General features: G+C 44.6%; 1 protein-coding gene across 4 annotated transcripts in view; it reads left to right on the top strand.

Annotated features, from left to right (window-relative positions):
- Positions 1–18,638, top strand: part of SYNJ1 (synaptojanin 1) — a 266,393-nt gene that overhangs the window by 142,372 nt on the left and 105,383 nt on the right. For all 4 annotated transcript variants that reach the window (XM_033947942.1, XM_033947940.1, XM_033947941.1 and 1 more), the window contains exons 19-20: positions 11,316–11,433; positions 11,541–11,756. In XM_033947942.1, the coding sequence (XP_033803833.1) occupies positions 11,316–11,433; positions 11,541–11,756 (334 nt within the window). The remainder of the gene's footprint in view (positions 1–11,315; positions 11,434–11,540; positions 11,757–18,638) is intronic.

Below are 18,638 nucleotides of genomic sequence, written 5' to 3'. Positions count from 1 at the left end.
GAAACAGGGCCAGAGAGAAATGGTAGAGGGTGGGAAAGGGAGAGATGGAAATGATAGGACCACTGCTGCTTTGGGGCACTGAGGGAGGAAAGGTTGGTACGTCAGGACTGCTGCTGCCGCCTCGGGTAAGTAAAAACCTTGTCAGTGTATAAATACAATGGAGGATCTATGAGGGCCAAAAGGGTACAAAGGAAATGGTGAAAGGTGAGGTTGTGGGACTGGGATCAGTGGGAGGTAGGGTACGGGCATGATAGAGCCGGGGCATGGGTGGGGTCAGTGTCAGGATCAGGGTATAGATGGGGCTATTCTAGCACCCGTTACTATAACGAATGTAACGGGCTAAAATACTAGTGTAAATATAAAATATAAATCAGCTGATGAGGACCCCAAGCTGTCAGCTGAGGACTTCCTCTGCAGTTGGCCGGGGTCCCTTTTGCCAAGCTTGGCAGGCAGCAGTAGCATCCCTGAGTCACAGATGCTGGCACCTTTGTCGTTCATGGATGCTGCCAGTGACTGCTGCACTTGGTGAAGGGAAGTTCTGGCCGTCTCCAGAATCTAGAGGAGGTCCATTGCTGGCGGTGCTTGGGGATCCCCACCAGCTGCAGCAAGGGTAGAAATAAAACCAGAAATGCATTTCTTTTTCTTTTGAACACAATACAAAGACATCTGCTATATACATTTCCCAAAGCTAACATATTGTCCCAGGACAAGCAGGCAGCCTATTCTCACATGTGGGTGATGTCATCCACAGAGCCTGGATGTGGACTTCCTCTCAAGCAGACTCACTTGTAGAAAACTCAGAAGTTTCGAGTCTGCCGCTCCACACATGCACAAGTGCCTTCTTGCCCAGCACAGGGTGCATCTCCTCAGTTCTCAGTTTTCCGTGGAGCTGAGAAGTCCATCTTTGACACTCTGCGCTGAACTCAGTTCGCTTCATGCCTTCTCTCACTGTGGCTCGTGTTTTATTTTACTTCTTACCGTGTCACTGTGCTTTTCTTTTGGTCTTTGATTTTTTTTTTAAAAAACGTTAATTTTTTTGTTGAGTGACTGGCGGGGTCTGTCGCATGTCCTCAGCCTTCGGCTTCGACTTTGCAGCAGCTATCTTTCCTTCTATGTTCTGGCCAGTCACGGGCTTCAAGAAGTGTAGCCAGTGCCAGTGTGCAATCTCCCTCACTGACCCACACCGCTGATGTGTTCAGTGTCTTGGGCCTGCCCATTGCCCAGAGTTGTGCGTTCACTGTGCTATTCTTCAACCTCGAGCCTTCAAACGTCGAGTTCAAGTTAGAGAGTTGCGTGGGGACAGAAATCCCACCCGTCCCCGCCAAAGTCCCACCCGTCCCTGCGAGGAATCCCACCCATCCCCACCCGTCCCCGTGAGGAATCCCACCCGTCTCCGCGAGGAATCCCACCCGTCTCCGCGAGGAATCCCACCTGACCCCACCCGTCCCCGTGAGGAATCCCCTCCATCCCCGCCCGTCCCTATAAACTTCAGAAATAGTTATTTCATTTAATTATGCTACTGAATTAAAGGCTCTGGTAGAAACCCATTTACAAATGAGCAAAAAGACTTTATTAATTTGAAAATATTAATTGGGAAGAATACATACTTTGTAAACGGGTTTCTACCAGAGCCTCTAATGTTTATAAATTTTTATCAACACAACTAATATACTACTTTATCCTGAAGCAAAAAAAAAAAAGAAATAGAATTCTTTTCCTACCTTTGTTGCCTGGTTTCTGCTTTCCTCATGTTCTCATTCAGTTCCTTCCATCCATTGTCTCTCTTCCTTCTGCATCTTCCATTTGCTCTGTTACTGTGCCTCTCCCTTTCTTCCCCCTTCCAAATTGGTCTGGCACCCATCTTCTTCTCTCCGCTCCCCTCATAGTCTGGCATCTGTCTTCTTCCCTGCCAGCGTCTTCTCCCTACTCTCTCTTCCCCATTTCCTTTCAGCGTCCTTCTCCCCCCCATCTTCCCCATGTCCTGTCAGCGTCCTTCTCCCCCCTCTGTCTTCCACATGTGCTTTCAGTGTCCTTCTCCCCCCTCTGTTTCCCCATGTCCTTTCAGCGTCCTTCTCCCTCTCTGTCTTCCCCATGGCCTTTCAGCATCCTTCTCCACCCCTTTGTCTTCCCCATGTGCTTTCAGCATCCTTCTCCCCTTCCCATGGCCTTTCAGCTTCCTTCTCCACCCCTTTGTCTTCCCCATGTGCTTTCAGCGTCCTTCTCCCTCCTCTGTCTTCAAGTGCTTTCAGAGTCCTTCCCCCCGCCCGTCTTCCCCATGGCCTTTCAGCGTCCTTCTCCAACCCTTTGTCTTCAGTGCTTTCAGCGTCCTTCTTCCCCCTCCTTCTCTACCGCCCCGGGTGCAGCACAGCCGGCCAGGTCCCCTTACTTTTGTGGCACTTCCCCGACCGACTGACAACAGTCCCGGTCCAACAATCCTCCCTGCCCTGTAGCCGCGAATCTAAATTACCTTCTTACAGCAGCTGTAAGAAGGTAATTTAGATTCGCGGCTACAGGGCAGGGAGGATTGTTGGACCGGGGCTGTTGTCAGTCGGTCGGGGAAGTGCCACAAAAGTAAGGGGACCTGGCCGCTGTGCTGCAACCAGGGCGGACCGCCCCCCTCCCTTGGTAGCCACTCGAACCGCGAGGCTACTCTCCTTCTCCTTACCTGCCCTGCCTGCAGCACAGAGCCGAACGGAAGTCTTCCCGACGTTAGCGCTGACGTCGGAGGGGAGGGAGGGCTCTCTAGTTCAAGTGGGGAAGATTTTTGGTATGGAAACCTTGGCTGCACCCTCAACCTCTGATTCGGTCCTACTGCCTCCACGACCTCGACTCTCATCAGACTTTCCTCGTTTGGAACGTCCTCAACCTCGAGTAAATCTGCCAAGTCTTCTTCTGAGCTTCCCTCAGGTCAGATACCTCAGCAGACAGTTCCAATGGTGGTCCTCAAGCTACCCAAACATCATTCTTCCAAGTTGAAGGATTCTTCATCTTCGACCTCTGAGCCTTTAGCCTCAGCAAGTGGTCCAGTTTCAGACTCGGATCCACAATTGCAGGCTACTATCCAGACCATTTTAGAGCGGGAATTTGTTCATTAACTGACCAAATATAATCCTGCCTAGACTCTGCTTCCTGCAGTCCAGCCTGAGCCCTCAGCAGGCTCACAAGAGATCGAATCCTTGCCTGTGCCTTGAGCTGAATCTACACACTCTATGCAAGGAGTCGAGTCTTTGCGAGTGTCTGGTCTGGAATCTTCACACTCTATGCAAGGAGTCGAGTCTTTGTGAGTGTCTGCTCTGGAATCCTCACACTCCATACAATGAGTCGAGTCTTTGGGAGTGCTTTGAGATTCCTCAATTCAAACTACAGAATCTATGGAACTTCGATCTACAGCTTCTAGCCCTATATCCTCATTTAAAGCATTGCCTGTTTCAAGGCATAGGGTGAAGTCTCCTCGACCTCGTACGAGACCTGCTTCCAGGCAGCACTCTCACTGCCAGTTGAGACTTTCATTGAGGCGCAGGTCCTCCTCCAGAGAGAAGCCTTCCTCGTCCAGGCCTTCCAGTTCTTCAAGGCCTCCAACTCCTCAAGACAGGACACCAGTAGCAGAACTTGAGGGCTCAGCTGATTCCAGTGCCTCGCCCCAGTCTGTTTATTCGCTGGGATATCAGAACTCCAGAGAGGCCTCACCTTCGTTTTCCACTCAAGGTGCCTCGAGGTCATCGAGTCCCTCTCGAGGCCATGCTCTGGTGGATCAATTGTCCTTTTCATCCTTTCTTGGCCTCTTCCATCCTTTCAGAGGCGTTATCCTCCGAAGGCAGCTCCTTACACTCGAGCATCCCCCAAGAAATAACAGCAGAAGCAACAGAAAAGGCTTCTCAGCCTTTTTGATTGTCTTAAACAGAGAATAACCTTCATCATTCTGCCTCTGTCTTCCCATAGGAGGTCATCTCCATCATTTTTACCATCGATGGGAGACCATTACATCCGACCTCTGGGTTCTGTCAATAGTCAGGGAAGAATACTCTCTTCATTTCGCTCAGATTCCAACAAAGCTTCCTCCAAGAGAGTATCCTTCCAATCCATTCCAGACCGCCCTTCTTCTTCAGGAAGCTCAAACTCTGCTTCGTCTCTTTGCCATCGAGGAAGTTCCCTTGGAACAGCAGAGCAGGGGGTTTTACTCCCGTTACTTCCTAGTTCCGAAGAAGACAGGTGATCTACGGCCTATATTGGATCTCAGGGCCCTCAACAAATTTTTGGTCAAAGAAAAGGCTCTGGCATCCTTATATCCCCTTCTAGATCAAAATGATTGGTTATGTTGTCTAGATCTCAAGGAGGCTTACACTCACATTCCCATTCATTCAGCCTCCCGTCAGTACCTCAGATTTCGGGTGGGGAATCTGCATTTTCAGTACAGAGTGCTACCCTTTGGCCTGGCATTTCCGAGAGTGTTCACCAAGTGCTAGTGGTGGTTGCAGAAGCTCTGCAGAACCATGGTCTCCAGGTGTTCCCCTGGCTCATCAAAGATTCTACATCTCAGGGGGTTATTGTAGCGACCCAACGGACTACGTGGTTCCTACAAAGCTTGGGATTCGAAATCAACTTTCCCAAATCCCACCTTCAGTCCTCTCAGAATCTGCAGTTCATTGGAGCTGTTCTGGACATTATCCAACCCAGAGCATTCCTTCCTCAGCAAAGTCTGAATACTCTTTTTCAGCTTTGCCACAAAGTGTCTTCCCTTTCTTCACTCTCAGCAAGACACATAATGGTATTACTCAGTCACATGGCCTTGACCGTTCACGTGACTCCTTTTGCCAGACTTCGCCTCAGAATTCCTCAGTGGACCTTCGCATCTCAGTGGGCACAGGCTTGCGACCCACTATCTCAACACATTACAGTTACTCCTTCGTTGAGACAGTCTCTCCACTGGTGGATACTCTCTTCCAATCTCTCCAGAGGTTTACTGTTTCAGACACCCCCTCATCAGAAGGTCCTCATGACAGATTCCTTGACCTACGCTTAGGGGGGTTCATCTCGACGGTCTCTGTACTCAAGGTCACTGGTCCAGCACAGATCGTTAGTATCATATCAATCTGTTGGAACTCAGAGCGATCTTCAATGCTCTCTAAGCTTTTCAGCATCTTCTTCATGACAAGGTAGTCCCTATTCAGAGCTGTATATAAGAAATAAATTACATTACATTACAATCAGGTCGCCATGTACTACATCAACAAGCAGGGAGGAGCAGGATCTTTCCCTCTTTGTCAAGAAGTTCAAAATGTGTGGGACTGGGTGATCCATCACAACACCTTCTTGAAAGCAGTCTACATTCAAAAAGAGAAAAGCTCTGGTGGAAAAATTGAGTCGCCTTCTGCAACCTCACGAATGGACACTCAATTCCTCGCCTCTTTATCACATTTTTTCTCAGTGGGGAACACCTCAAATAGATCTCTTTGCGTCTGCCTCAGTTCTGCTCCAGGTTATACTCTCCTCATCGCCTCAAGGCAGATGCTTTTCTTCTGGAATGGAAAAATCTTCTGTATGCGTACCCTCCATTCCCTCTCATTCTCAAGACTTTTGTCAAGCTCAAGAACAATTATACTACCATGATTCTAATAACTCATCGGTGACCCAGGCAACCTTGGTTCTCCCTTCTACATCAGCTCAGCAGCAGGGAGCCATACCTTCTACCAGTTTTTCCATCTCTGCTTACACAGAGTCAAGGATCTTTTCTTCATCACAACCTGCAGTCTCTACACCTGACAGCTTGGTACCTCTCAACATAACTCCTCTTCAGTTTTCTCAACCTGTTCGGGATGTTTTAGAGGCTTCCAGAAAGCCTTCCAATAGACAATACTACCACCAAAAATGGACTAGATTTTCTACGTGGTGCATCTCTCATAACAAGGAGCCTCGCGATACCTCCTTGTCTTCCCTCTTGGATTATCTTCTGCACTTATCTACCTCTGGCCTCAAGGCTACATCCATTCGAGTCCATCTTAGTGCAATTGCTGCGTTCCATCAGCCTATCGAAGGGAAACCCCTTTCTGCTCATACCGTGGTTTCCAGATTCATGAAAGGACTTTTCAATGTCATCCTCCTCTCAAACCACCTCCAGTGGTTTGGGATCTCAATGTTGTTCTTGCTCAATTGATGAAGCCTCCTTTTGAACCAATGCATATGGTTCATCTGAAATATCTCACTTGGAATGTGGTCTTTCTCATTGCCCTCACAACTGCTTGAAGAGTCAGTGAGCTGCAAACTTTAGTTGCTGATCTACCTTTCACAGTTTTCCATCATGATGGTTCTCCGTACTCATCCTAAATTCTTACCTAAAGTGATTTCAGAATTTCATCTCAATCAATCCATTGTACTTCCAGTGTTTTTTCCAAGACCTCATTCTCATCCTGGAGAATCAGCTCTTCATACCCTGGACTATAAACGTGCTTTGGCCTTCTACTTGGAATGCACCAAATCACACAGATCTGCTCCTCAACTTTTTGTCTCATTCAATCCAAACAAAGTTGGGACATCCGATTTCTAAGCGAACCATCTCCAACTGGATGGCTGCTTGTATCTCTTTCTGCTATGCTCAGGCTGGACTGCATCTAAAGAGTTGAGTCACAGCCCACAAAGTCAGAGCCATGGTGGCTTCAGTAGCTTTCCTCAGATCCACTCCTATTGAGGACATTTACAAAGCTACCTCCTGGTCCTCAGTTCATACTTTCACTTCTCATTATTGTCTGGATGTTTTCTCCAGACGTGATGACCAGTTTGGCCAGGCAGTATTACAAAATTTATTCTCCTGAATTGCCTACACTCCCACCATCCTATTCTGGTTATCTTGGAGGTCACCCACATGTGAGAATAGGCTGCCTGCTTGTCCTGGGATAAGACACAGTTACTTACTGTAACAGGTGTTACCCAGGGACAGCAGGCAGCTATTCTCACAACCCACCCACCTCCCCTGGCTTCTCTGCTAGCTATCTGAACTGAGGAGACGCGCCCTGTGCTGGGCAGGAAGGCACTCTCGCATGTGCGGTGTGGCAGACTCGAAACTTCGGAATTTCTTCAAGCAATTCTGCTTGCAAGGCTGTCCACATCCGGGCTCCGTGGATGACGTCACACACATGTGAGAATAACTGCCTGCTGTCCCTGGATAACACCTGTTATGGTAAGTAACTATGCTTTTTAGTAAATAAATTCAGTTTTTTTACCTTTGTTGTCTGGAGACTTATTTTTCCATCAAGTTGGTCCCTGTTTCTTTTTCCCGCTTTCCCTTCTTCTGTATATTCTTCTATTAGTGTCCATTGGCTCCTCCTACCATGGTCCAATATTAATCCCTTTCTCATACCCCAGACCATGTGCAGCATCTTTTGCCACTGCCCACCAGCCCCATGCCCATTTCTCCTTCTATCACCCCTCTCCAGCACCAAGCCACATATTTGACTTAGAGCCCATCCCCAACAAAGCCCATCTGCATTACATTTTCTTAACTGATATGGCCTGTGGCCCACCCTGGAGGAACATGATGAGGGCAGACTCCTGCTGCAGCTAAACTGTGCTGTCACAAACAAGGGAGAAATTAAGGCTCCAGCTCTAGTCCAGCCCGATGCCTGACCTCCATTTTGCCTCATGCCTAACGTGACCATTTATTTTTTTCATCAAAATGGAACATCTATTAATTGTCAGCCCCGCCACCAATTTCTTCCATACATTTTTCATGTACACATAATATCTTATTAATTCATAATGGTAACCATAACATTTAAAAAAAAGTACAAAGCACACAATATGCAGAAAAAATGTTAATTATCATTTATATTTGGGGGGGTTTCAACGATGTCAAGGCAGATGATTTTAAAATATGCAGTGTCACCTCAGTAACTATAGAAAAATAGACAAATATAGTGCAAAATATAGACAGCAGATATAAATTCTCAAAACTGACACATTTTGATCACTAAATTGAAAATAAAATCATTTTTCCTACCTTTGCTGTCTGGTGATTTCATGAGTCTCTGGTTGCGTTTCCTTCTGGCTGTGCATCCTTTCTTTCATTTCTTTCTGCACTCAGGCACAATAATTGTCCCTTTCTATTCCCTCCCTCCTTCCTTCCTATGTCCTTAGTGCCCCCAGTGCTCCTTCCTATGTCCTTAGTGCCCCTAGTGCCTCTTTCCCATGTCCTTAGTGCTCCTTCCTATGTCCTTAGTGCCCTCAGTGTCTCCTTCCTGTGTCAGTGCCTCCTTCCCATGTCCTTAGTGCCTCTTCCTATGTCCTTAGTACCCCCAGTGCCTCCTTCCCATATCCTTAGTGCCCCCAGTGCCCCTTCCTATATCCTTAGTGCCTCCTTCCCATGTCTTTAGTGCCCCCAGTGCTCCTTATGTCCTTAGTGCCCTCAGTGCCTCCTTCCCATGTCCTTAGTGCCCCTTCCTATGTCCTTAGTGCCCCCAGTGCTCCTTCCTATGTCCCCCTCACTGCCTTCCATCCTTTGTTCCACCACTTCCCTCAAAGCTAGTCTGCCTGCCTGCCTCCCTCCCTCCAGCGACGAGGCCTGCCCCTCCCCGGACCGGCCCCCACTGCAGCTGCCTACCGCTGCTTCAAACACCCACCTCCCCCGGTCCGCTGCCGACTGCGCAACTAAAGCAGTAAGGTCCAGGCGCCAGCCCACAAACCTTCTTCCCGACGACAATTCTGACATTGGAGAAGTTCTGGGCCAGCCAGGATTGATGTCGGGAAGAAGGTTTGTGTGCCGGCATCTGGACCATACTGCTTTAGTTGTGGCGGTTGGCAGCGGCCGTAGGGGGCAGGCTTCGGCGCTGGAGGAAGGGGAAGTGATTGCCTGTCCCGTTGTCCCCAAGGACAGCTTCGGGACGCTGTCCCTGAAAACGTGACATTTCAGCGTCCCGAAGCTGTGCGTGGAGACAACGGGACAGGGGATCTAAAAAGGGGACCGTCCCGTTCAAAATAGGACATATGGTCACCTTACTCATGCATGCCTAATCTCTCCCACCACTGCTGCTGTGCAGAATATTGCAAGATAGGTACTCATGCTCACCCTCTTCCCACCCCCGTGCACATTGTGCTTTTCCGAGACGGAGTACAAAATGTCTGTCTGTGTAGATGACCTGCTGCTATTTCTTCGTGAATCCAAGAATTCATTTCTCTTACTTTAAAATTCTAGAAAAACAGTTGCTCAAATTATACATTAAAAATTGTTGCTTAGCATACATAAGAACATAAGAAGCGCCATCTCCGGATCAGACCTTCGGTCCATCAAGTCCGGTGTTCCGAACATGCGGAGGCCCTGTCAGGTGTACACCTGGCGTAATTTTTAGTCACCCATATCCTTCTATGCCTCTCGTAAGGAGATGTGCATCTAGTTTGATTTTGAATCCTAGGACGGTTGATTCTGCAATAATTTCCTCTGGGAGAGAATTCCAGGTGTCAACCACTCTCTGAGTGAAGCAGACCTTCCTGATATTAGTCCTGAACTTGTTCCCCCTTAGCTTCATTCCGTGTCCGTGTCAAATTTGACAATGTAAATAGTTTTTTCTGCTCTATTTTGTCGATTCCTTTCAGTATTTTGAAGGTCTCGATCATATCCCCTCGCAGTCTCCTTTTCTCAAAGGAGAACAATCCCAGTCTCAGATCCTCGTATTCCATACCTTTTACTAGTTTTGATGCTCGTCTCTACACCCTCTCCAGCAGTTTTATATCCTTCTTTAGGTTGAGAGACCAATGTTGGACACAGTATTCCAAGTGGGGTCTGACCATTGCTCTGTAAAGCGGCATTATGGCCCTCTCTGATCTACTCGTGATTCCCTTCTTTATCATGACTAACATTCTATTTGCTTTCTTTGCCGCCACCGCATATTGTGCTGATGGTTTCAGGGTCCTATCTATTAGTACACCCAGGTCCTTTTCTTGTTCGCTCTTACCCAGAGTTGCACCTGACATTCTATACTTGTGTTCCTTATTCTTACTGCCTAAATGCATCACTTTTCATTTCTCCACATTAAACTTCATCCGCCATTTCTCCGCCCATTTCTCTAACTGACACAAATCTCTCTGGAGTTCCTCGCTATCCTTTTGCGATCTGATTGCCCGGCATAGCTTTGTGTCGTCTGCAAACTTAATGATCTTGCTGGATGTTCCTTCTTCTAGGTCATTGATATAGATATTAAATAAGATCGGCCCAAGTACTGAGCCCTGGGGTACACCGCTGGTCACTTTCTCCCAGTCGGAGAACTTCCCATTTATGCCCACTCTCTGTTTTCTGTTCTCCAGCCATTTGCCTATCCATCTTTGTATATCCCCCTCTATTCCATGGCTTTGTAGTTTCCTGAGAAGTCTTTTGTGTGGAACTTTGTCAAACACTTTCTGGAAGTCTAAGTATATTATGTCCACCGGTTCTCCACTATCAATTTGTTCATTCACGGTCTCAAAAAATTGAAGTAAATTCGTTAAACATGGTTTCCCTTTCCAGAAGCCATGTTGACTTGCTTTCATCAGGTCGTGTGTATCTAAATGCTGGATTATGCTATCTTTAATCAGTGCTTCAGCCATCTTTGTAGGGACAGGCGTAAGGCTCACAGGTCTGTAGTTGCCCGGTTCTCCTTTCAATCCTTTTTTGAAAATTGGTGTGACGTTTGCTATCTTCCAGTCGTCCAGTATCTGTCCAGTTCTAATTGTTAGGTTGGCAAGTTTTTGCAATAACTCTCTGATTTCAACCTTCAATTCTTTTAAGACTCTCGGGTGAATTCCATCCGTCTAGTTGGTAGCATGATTTAGCATTTAAGTCTTACTCTATAAATACAATTAATATATGAGAAAGAGATGTTTGTAATTGTGGTAGAGGAGTAGCTTAGTGGTTTTAGCAGCAGACCAAGAACTAGGGAAATTGGGGCTAAAATCCTACTTCTTCCACTGATGCCACTTGTAACCTTTGGGCAAGTTACTTCACCATCTGTTATCTCAGTTACAAAATTAGGCCCCCTTTTATCAAGCCACATTAGGGTTTTTTATTGCCAGCTGCTGCAGTAAAAGTGCTGACGCTCATAGGAATTCTATGAGTATCAGAGCTTTTACTGCAGCGACCGGCGATAAAAAAAACCCTAATGCAGCTTGATAAAAGGGGGCCTTAGATTGTAAATCCTCAGAGAAAAAGGAAATAATTACTGTGCTTGGATGTAATTTGCACTGAAAAAGTGTGAGCTAAATCCAAACCAAATGTAATGTCAGATGAAAATATGGTGAATTTGCCTAATTCTTGTATGCTCTTGTTGTTTTTCATATTGTGCTTTTGAATTTTTCAGCTGAAGACTTGGATCTACTCAATTCTAGTTTTCAGGAAGGGCATAGCATTCCTTACACGTGGAATCCTGGAACATTGCTGCACTATGGGAGAGCTGAGCTGAAAACATCTGATCATAGGTAGTTTGTGCAGACTACTGGAACTTAACTGTTTGAAATGTAACACACTTGTTAAATCATTCTCAGAAACCGATTTCTTAACAGTTTTATGTTTGTGTTTCTTTAAGGCCTGTTGTTGCTTTGACTGATATTGATATATTTGAAGCGGATCCAGAAGAAAGGAAAAAAATTTATAAGGAGGTGATTTCTACACAGGGACCGCCTGATGGTACTATAGTAGTTTCACTCAAGAGTTCTTCCCTAGAGAAAAACTATTTTGATGATAGATTGATTGATGAACTGCTCCAGCAATTGTCCTCCTATGGAGAAGTTATACTTATAAGGTTAGAAAATAAATGTACCTAGCTTTTCCTATTAACATTACAGCAAGAGCTATTTGTTTGTTTTTAAATAACGCTGTTTCTACATATTTCATGACTTTCATCAAACTTTTGACTAAAGTGTAAGATTGACAGAATTTGGGTGAAACTGTGCAGAGTGCTGCCTATAGCCTTTTTAAAAATGTTTAATTTTTATTCTGGTCTCTGATCTAGGGGCCACCGCGGGAGCGGACTGCTGGGCACGATGGACCACTGGTCTGACCTAGCAGCGGCAATTCTTATGTTCTTATGATTTTTTGCCATTAGATTTGAGTGAGTTGGTTTTTCCCAAGATTATTGATGTGTTACAGAATTACCAATAGTGGCCCTGTTTACTAACCAGCTGAAGTCTTATCCCTTAAAGTATATCTTGAAAATTAATGAGTCTAGTAGTTTAATTTTACTATAATCTTTAAATCAAAATCATTATTGTAGCTGTCTGGGTTATGTTATGCCATATCCAGATAAGTGGAGCCAACATTTCATCCATTGTGCTGTGGTTCTCCTCGGAGTATGCTCTGAAGTCTTTATATAATGGATTTTCAAACCTGATTGGCTGGAGTTTAAGGTGGGTAGCTTCATTAGCAGTTTTGATGCTGGAAGAGGGGACAATTGGTTGGTACAATTTAAATTCTGAAAGGTGAGAAATTGGGGCAGAAAAGTTCATTGGTTATAAGTTAAAATTTTGGTAGGAAAATGAGGCAGGAAAATTTGTTTGGACATTTCAGGCTCTGGAGGGAGGTTTGAGAAGAGGCCCCACCGGGCTGAGTTCGCAAAAGCGAAAAAGTAAAATTTTTTTTTACTTAATTCAAAAGAAAAGAAAATAAGGAACAAATCCTGAAGAAAAAAAATTGAAAAAATAAGTACCGCGTGAGCGAGAAGGCAGCAAAAACGACGCAAGCGAAAAGAGAGCGATTGACTAGCTCCGTGGAAATGAAAAAAACTGAGGGACCGTGCGCCTCCATCGGGCGGGAAGGCACTCACACATGCGCGGTGCGGGCAGCCGAGAACTTTCTAAGTTCTTAAGTGGTCCGTACCGAGGGCTCCGTGGTGACGTCACCCATCATTGAGAATATATGCCTGCTTGTCCTGGGATAAAATATATGCTGTATTTTAAGGAGAAAATATTAATTCCCTCTTTATTAATGGTAACATATATGAAGAGTTCTCTTGTTTGCTTGAAAGTTTTAGCATTTTTGGAAAATTCCGCTGTTTGCTAAGTACATCCAGGACTTTAGATCAGATATCAAAAAGTTAATTCTTTGATCTGATTTAATTTTACTATAGTCTGGACAGTGACATAGTAAGGGGAGTGCGGACCGCCCTGGGCGCCAAGTCGATGGGGCTGCTGGCACCCTTCTGCTGTGCACTGCCACACCATGCCACCCTCGTGCCATCCCTCCCCCCACCCTGTACCTCTGTATTTTCTTAACTAGTGTGAGCAACTTCTGCCTGTTGCTTGCGCCAGCCTAGTTCCCCTCTGAATCACTTCCAGGTCACGAGGCCAGGAAATGACATCAGAGGGGATCCAATGCTGGCACGATGAGCATGCTTGCAGAAGCTACTCACGCTGGTGAAGATTAAGAGGTACCGGGGGGAGAGCAAAAGTGTGGAATGGGGGCAAGAAGGAGCTAGGGGCACGGAAAGGAGGGTGCAGAAGGGGGACGTCACTGCTCCGGGCACCTCCTACCCTTACCACGCCACTGAATCTGAACATTGGAGGTAATTTTATCATTTTTGCGAAGAAAGCCATTTTCTTGTGCTGAACAGTCCTGAAGGACAATTCTATAACTCTTAAGCAAGATTAAGTATGCCATATGTATGTAAGTGTGGAGATAATTGGTACCTTACACTCAAATGTGCACTACAAACTATTTTATAACAGTGGTTTTCAACCCAGTCCTTAGGGACTACCTGGCAATCAGGTTTTCAGGATATCCACTATGAAAGGGAAAGGGGGAATAGGATTTGATATACCACCTTTCTGTGGTTACAATCAAAGCAGTTTACATATTATATACAGATGCTTATTTTGTACCTGGGACAATGGAGGGTTAAGTAACTTGTCCAGAGTCAAAAAGAGCTTCAGTGAGGAATCAAACCCAGTTGGAGTTGAGCAGCCTGAGAATCTGGGGAACTCAGCTCAATTCCCATTGCAGCTGCTTGTGACTTTCAACAAGTCACTTAATCCTCCATTGCCTCAGCTACACCTTAAGTACCTGTATATAATATATAAACTGCTTTGATTGTAACCACAGAAATGCAGTATATCAAACAACATAACATAAAATTTTGTTTCTTTAGCATCCCTCTAGACCAGCACAGATGGATAGTTTTTACTCCTCTGCCAGCAGGTGGAGACTTGAGAATAACTGAATTCTGGCAATATTATAAGTGGGTTGTGCAGTCTAGAATCAGTCTCCAGCAGGTTGAGGTAGTAAGTCTGTGCAGTCCCTGGTCGGTTCTGGTGTAAGTTTAATTTTAATTTCCTTTCAAGGAGCCTGGAGTTAGTCTGTTTTCTGCTAGCCTAATTTTTGCCAGACTGGGGCAGGAACCTACCGGGATTCTTTTGCAGCCTCAAGGTTGCTACACTCAAGAGGCCAAGTCCCTCCCCCCTCTTCCCCCCACCTCCCAGTTGATTGTATAGTGGTGTATTAACTGTTAGCTCTCTGCAATTGGGCAAAGACTAGCTTTGCGAGCCAGTGCGTTTCTACTCCTTTGTTAGTTAAAAAAAAGAAAGAAGCAGAGGAGCACAGAGTTCACAAAGAGAACAAAGATCTAGAACGGAGAATTCTCTCACTGTTTTCCCATATGTTATTTTGTGCTTGCACATGGCTTCTTGGCTATCAATGAGCGTGCCCTGCCTGAAGAAGTGTTCTGTTTGCCACTGCCGAGGCCTCAACAATGTCGGCTCCTGCAGATTTTGTTTGTGGCAAAGCTCTCTTATGCCAGCGTCAGGGGAATCCTCAAACCACACAGCTTCACACTCAGCCACGACTGCGAATGAAGAGGATTCCACTTCTGCTGTAAACACAGGGGATTCACCGGCTGCCATGTTTGTTGACAAAAGGGATTCCCATTTCACTGCGACTTGAATTTCTGGGCCTTTCCCATTCTTCACAGTGCTTGTTGGAAGTTTGTTCTTTGGCGGAAAACTCCACCATTTTGTCTTCATCAGACCAGTGGGTGCTGGAAGCAGTCCATGACGAGTATGTGCTGAAGTTCAAATGGCCATTATCAGGCCTTTTTCTAAACTGTCCTTGTAACTCCGCCTGGGAGAAATGAGTGTTTCATCAGACTCTTCAGAGGTTTGTAGACCTCAAAGCTGTGGTTCTGGTGCCTCCCAGCAAGATACAAACTGGAGGTATTCAGTTTACTTTGTGGTACCCAAAACAGGAAGGTCATTTTGTCCCATCCTAGATCTCAAAGGAGTGAACCAGGTGTTTTGGGTTCCTTCCTTTCACATGGAGATCTTACGGTTGGTGATTCTAGTGGTGCAGTCAGGAGAGTTTCTGACTTTGATCGATCTTATGGAGGCCTACCTTCACATCCCGATCCAAGAAGCATATCAGCGTTTCCTTCGCTTTGCAATTTTGGGAAAGCATTATCTGTTTTGTGCACTCACATTCGGTTTAACCACAACTCCCCTACCTTTTCGAAGGTCATGGTGGTGGTGGCAATGGCGGCTGTACGCAAGGAAAGAGTGTTGGTTCAACCCTACCTGGACGATTGGTTGATTTGAGCAAAGTTCACACAGGAAAGTGCACAGATCACGGATCATGTAGTACAGTTGTTGCAGCCCTTGGGCTGGGTGGTTAACTCCCTCCCAACACTGGGAATATCTCAGGATCCTATTCAATATGAAGCCAGGAAGGATCTTCTGGCCTGAACCACGTATGCAAAAACTGCAGTTGCAGATCCGCAGTCTAATAAATTTATTATATCCCCCAGCTCAGGAATTTCTTGAGGTGTTGGGCAAGTCACTTAATCCTCCATTGCTCCAGGTATTCCTTGTGACTCTGGGCATGTCACTTAGTCCTCCATTACCCTAGTACACCATAAGTATCTGTATATAATATGTAAACTGCTTTGACTGTCACTGCAGAAAGATGGTATAATATATAACAAAACATAAAATTTTATTTATAACCCACAATACCCTGATGTTCAATGTGACTTACAATTCATAAAGAAAAACTGAACAGTGAATTACATAGCATCGTTCAGGAAGATATTTAACACAAAAAAAAGTTTTTAGTAATTTTCTAAAAATGAGAATAAGAACTTGCAGTGAACATCCCCTCTTTAAACTTACCAGAGACGTTTCCATTCTATGGACTTTCACATCAGAATTCAAATTTCTGACCAATTGGCTTCCCCGCTAAAATTCAAATTAGTGGACTGCCCTGTTCCAATCAGGTTAGTGAACCCACTATTTACAAAGTCAAACTGCAGACTTCAGAGCGTATCCTGAAGAAAGCCACAGCATGGTGGCTGAAACGTCGATTTCTACCTGACAAGATGCAACAAGACCTGGAAACCTGCAACAAGCACAATGCCAGCTGCAGAAATCCTGAGAGAACATCCACTTTCCCAGGTTTTCAGTGTACTGCTGTAACGACTGGGCTGCTCCACTCCTCAGGATTTGTGCCTACTGTTGATCTTATGTAACTTCATGCTGACCTATGCTAGTATTCTACAATATCATACAGATGCTGGTATATAATTGGCACTCCACCTTGGCACACCTACCTTGAATTACCCAGTATTAGAATCATTCCCTTATATAAATTGCATCCTTATACATGCATATAGGTATATGTATCTATAGAGTTGTATATATTTATATACATGCCCACGCATACTTTGGACAGAGCAGAAGTAGAATTATGATGTACACACATTTTCTAAAATATATGGGTACACGTGTGTAGTGCATACAAGTATTTAAACCAACTTTGGAGCAGGTATCTCAAGTGTGTGTTTGTGGGGTTGGTTCTGGGTGGTTTTTGATAAAGATATACAGGCAACTTTATGTAATAGGCTTCACATAGATGCCTTTTTATTCCTTTGACATAGGTGTGTTCTCATAAAATTACCTCCTTTATGTTAAACAAAGTTTTTGATTGTAATATTTAGTTCTAGTAACTAAAATTCTAAAACTAGGAGCATGTGATGAAGCTATTAAGTAATAAATTTAAAACAAAACAGAGAAAATATTTCTTCACTCAACATTATATTCCAGAATTTGTTGCCAGAGAATGTGGAGAAAGCAATTAGCTTTGTAGGGTTTAAAAAAGGTTTGGCTAATTTCCTAAAAGAAAAGTCTATAAGCCATTATTAAGATGGAAAAATTTACTGCTTATGTTTAGGACAAGCAGCATAAAATCTGTTTCACTCTTTTGGGATCTTGCCAGGAACTTGTGACCTGGATTAGCCACAGTTGGAAATGGCATACTGGGCTTGATGGACCTTTGGTCTGTTCTATTATGGCAACTCTTATGTTCTTCTACGAGGGGCCGCTGAAAAGTTCTCAATCCAACCAAAAAGAGAATGATGTGGAGCCATGAAAACTATAGGTTATTCCACACTTTCTTGACACTTTGTTTCAATGATACGAAATGAAAAATGTAAAAAAAAAAGTGTGGAATAGCTTAAAGCAGTGGTTCTCAACCCTGTCCTGGGGACCCCCCAGCCAGTTGGGTTTTCAAGATATCCCTAATGAATATGCATGAGAGAGATTTGCATATAATGGAAGTGACAGGTATGCAAATCTCTCTCATGCATATTAATTAACTCAAATTCTTAAAACAGCTATTAAATATTTAATACAAACAAGTATCTGAATCAATTCAATTTTAATCTTATCTCCCACAGTTCATTTCATGACAGTACTTTTACAACTTACCAATACTTAATTTATTAATATCAGAATAATTTAGACAGTGAACCCAATCCCATCACTCACACTCACTTCCCAACTTTCACACACATACTTCAGTCATTGTGATTACTTTTATCCAAAACTGGATCTTGGTTAGTTCATGAGTTCATTAGTCCATGATCATCTAGTCAGAGAGGCTTCAAACTGAGAGTTGCACAACAGTCTAGCACATGAAAATCACAGTTTCTTAAACACAATCGGCAGGCCTCTCTGTTCTTCAATTCATAAAGCATTCAGCTCAACACAAGACTGTGTTTCACCACCTGGCATCTTCAGGAGCTGTGATTGCAAGGCTCACCAACATCACAACTTCACCAGTAAACTAAGCATGACTCGAGCAGGGACCAGGGTTCAGCACAAACTGGAATCAGCTGTAAAAGTACTGTAATGAAATGAACTATGGGAGATAAGCTTAAAATTGAATTGATTCAGATAATACTTGTTTGTATTAAATATTTAATAGCTGGTTTTAAGAATTTGAGTTATCCAATAGGCAGCTATTTAACTAACTGAAAAAAACCCCAAGCTTAGGCTTTATGCATATTCATTAGGGATACCTTGAAAACCCGACTGGCTGGGGAGTCCCCAGGACAGGGTTGAGAACCACTGGCTTATAGGTTTCATGACTCCACATCATTCTCTTCTTGGTTGGCCTGAGAACTTTTCAGTAGTCCCTTGTATTAGTGAAAGCTAGAATCTATGGATGAACAAAAATAAGCAATACATTCTTTAGCGTCCCTCCAGATCGGCATAGAAATAGATGAGTTTACGCTCCTCTGCCAGCAGAAGGAAACTGAGACACTAACTTTTGGCTATAGTACAAGTGGGCTGTGCAATCCCTCTTACAATCAGTCTTTTCTTAGTCTCCAGCAGATGGAATGGTAACTTGTGCAGTCTATGCT

This window comes from Geotrypetes seraphini, chromosome 6 (genome assembly GCF_902459505.1).
Source record: "Geotrypetes seraphini chromosome 6, aGeoSer1.1, whole genome shotgun sequence".
Classification (NCBI taxonomy): domain Eukaryota; kingdom Metazoa; phylum Chordata; class Amphibia; order Gymnophiona; family Dermophiidae; genus Geotrypetes; species Geotrypetes seraphini.
Note: the sequence above shows the minus strand (reverse complement) of the source record. Positions and strands in the feature narration are given on the sequence as shown.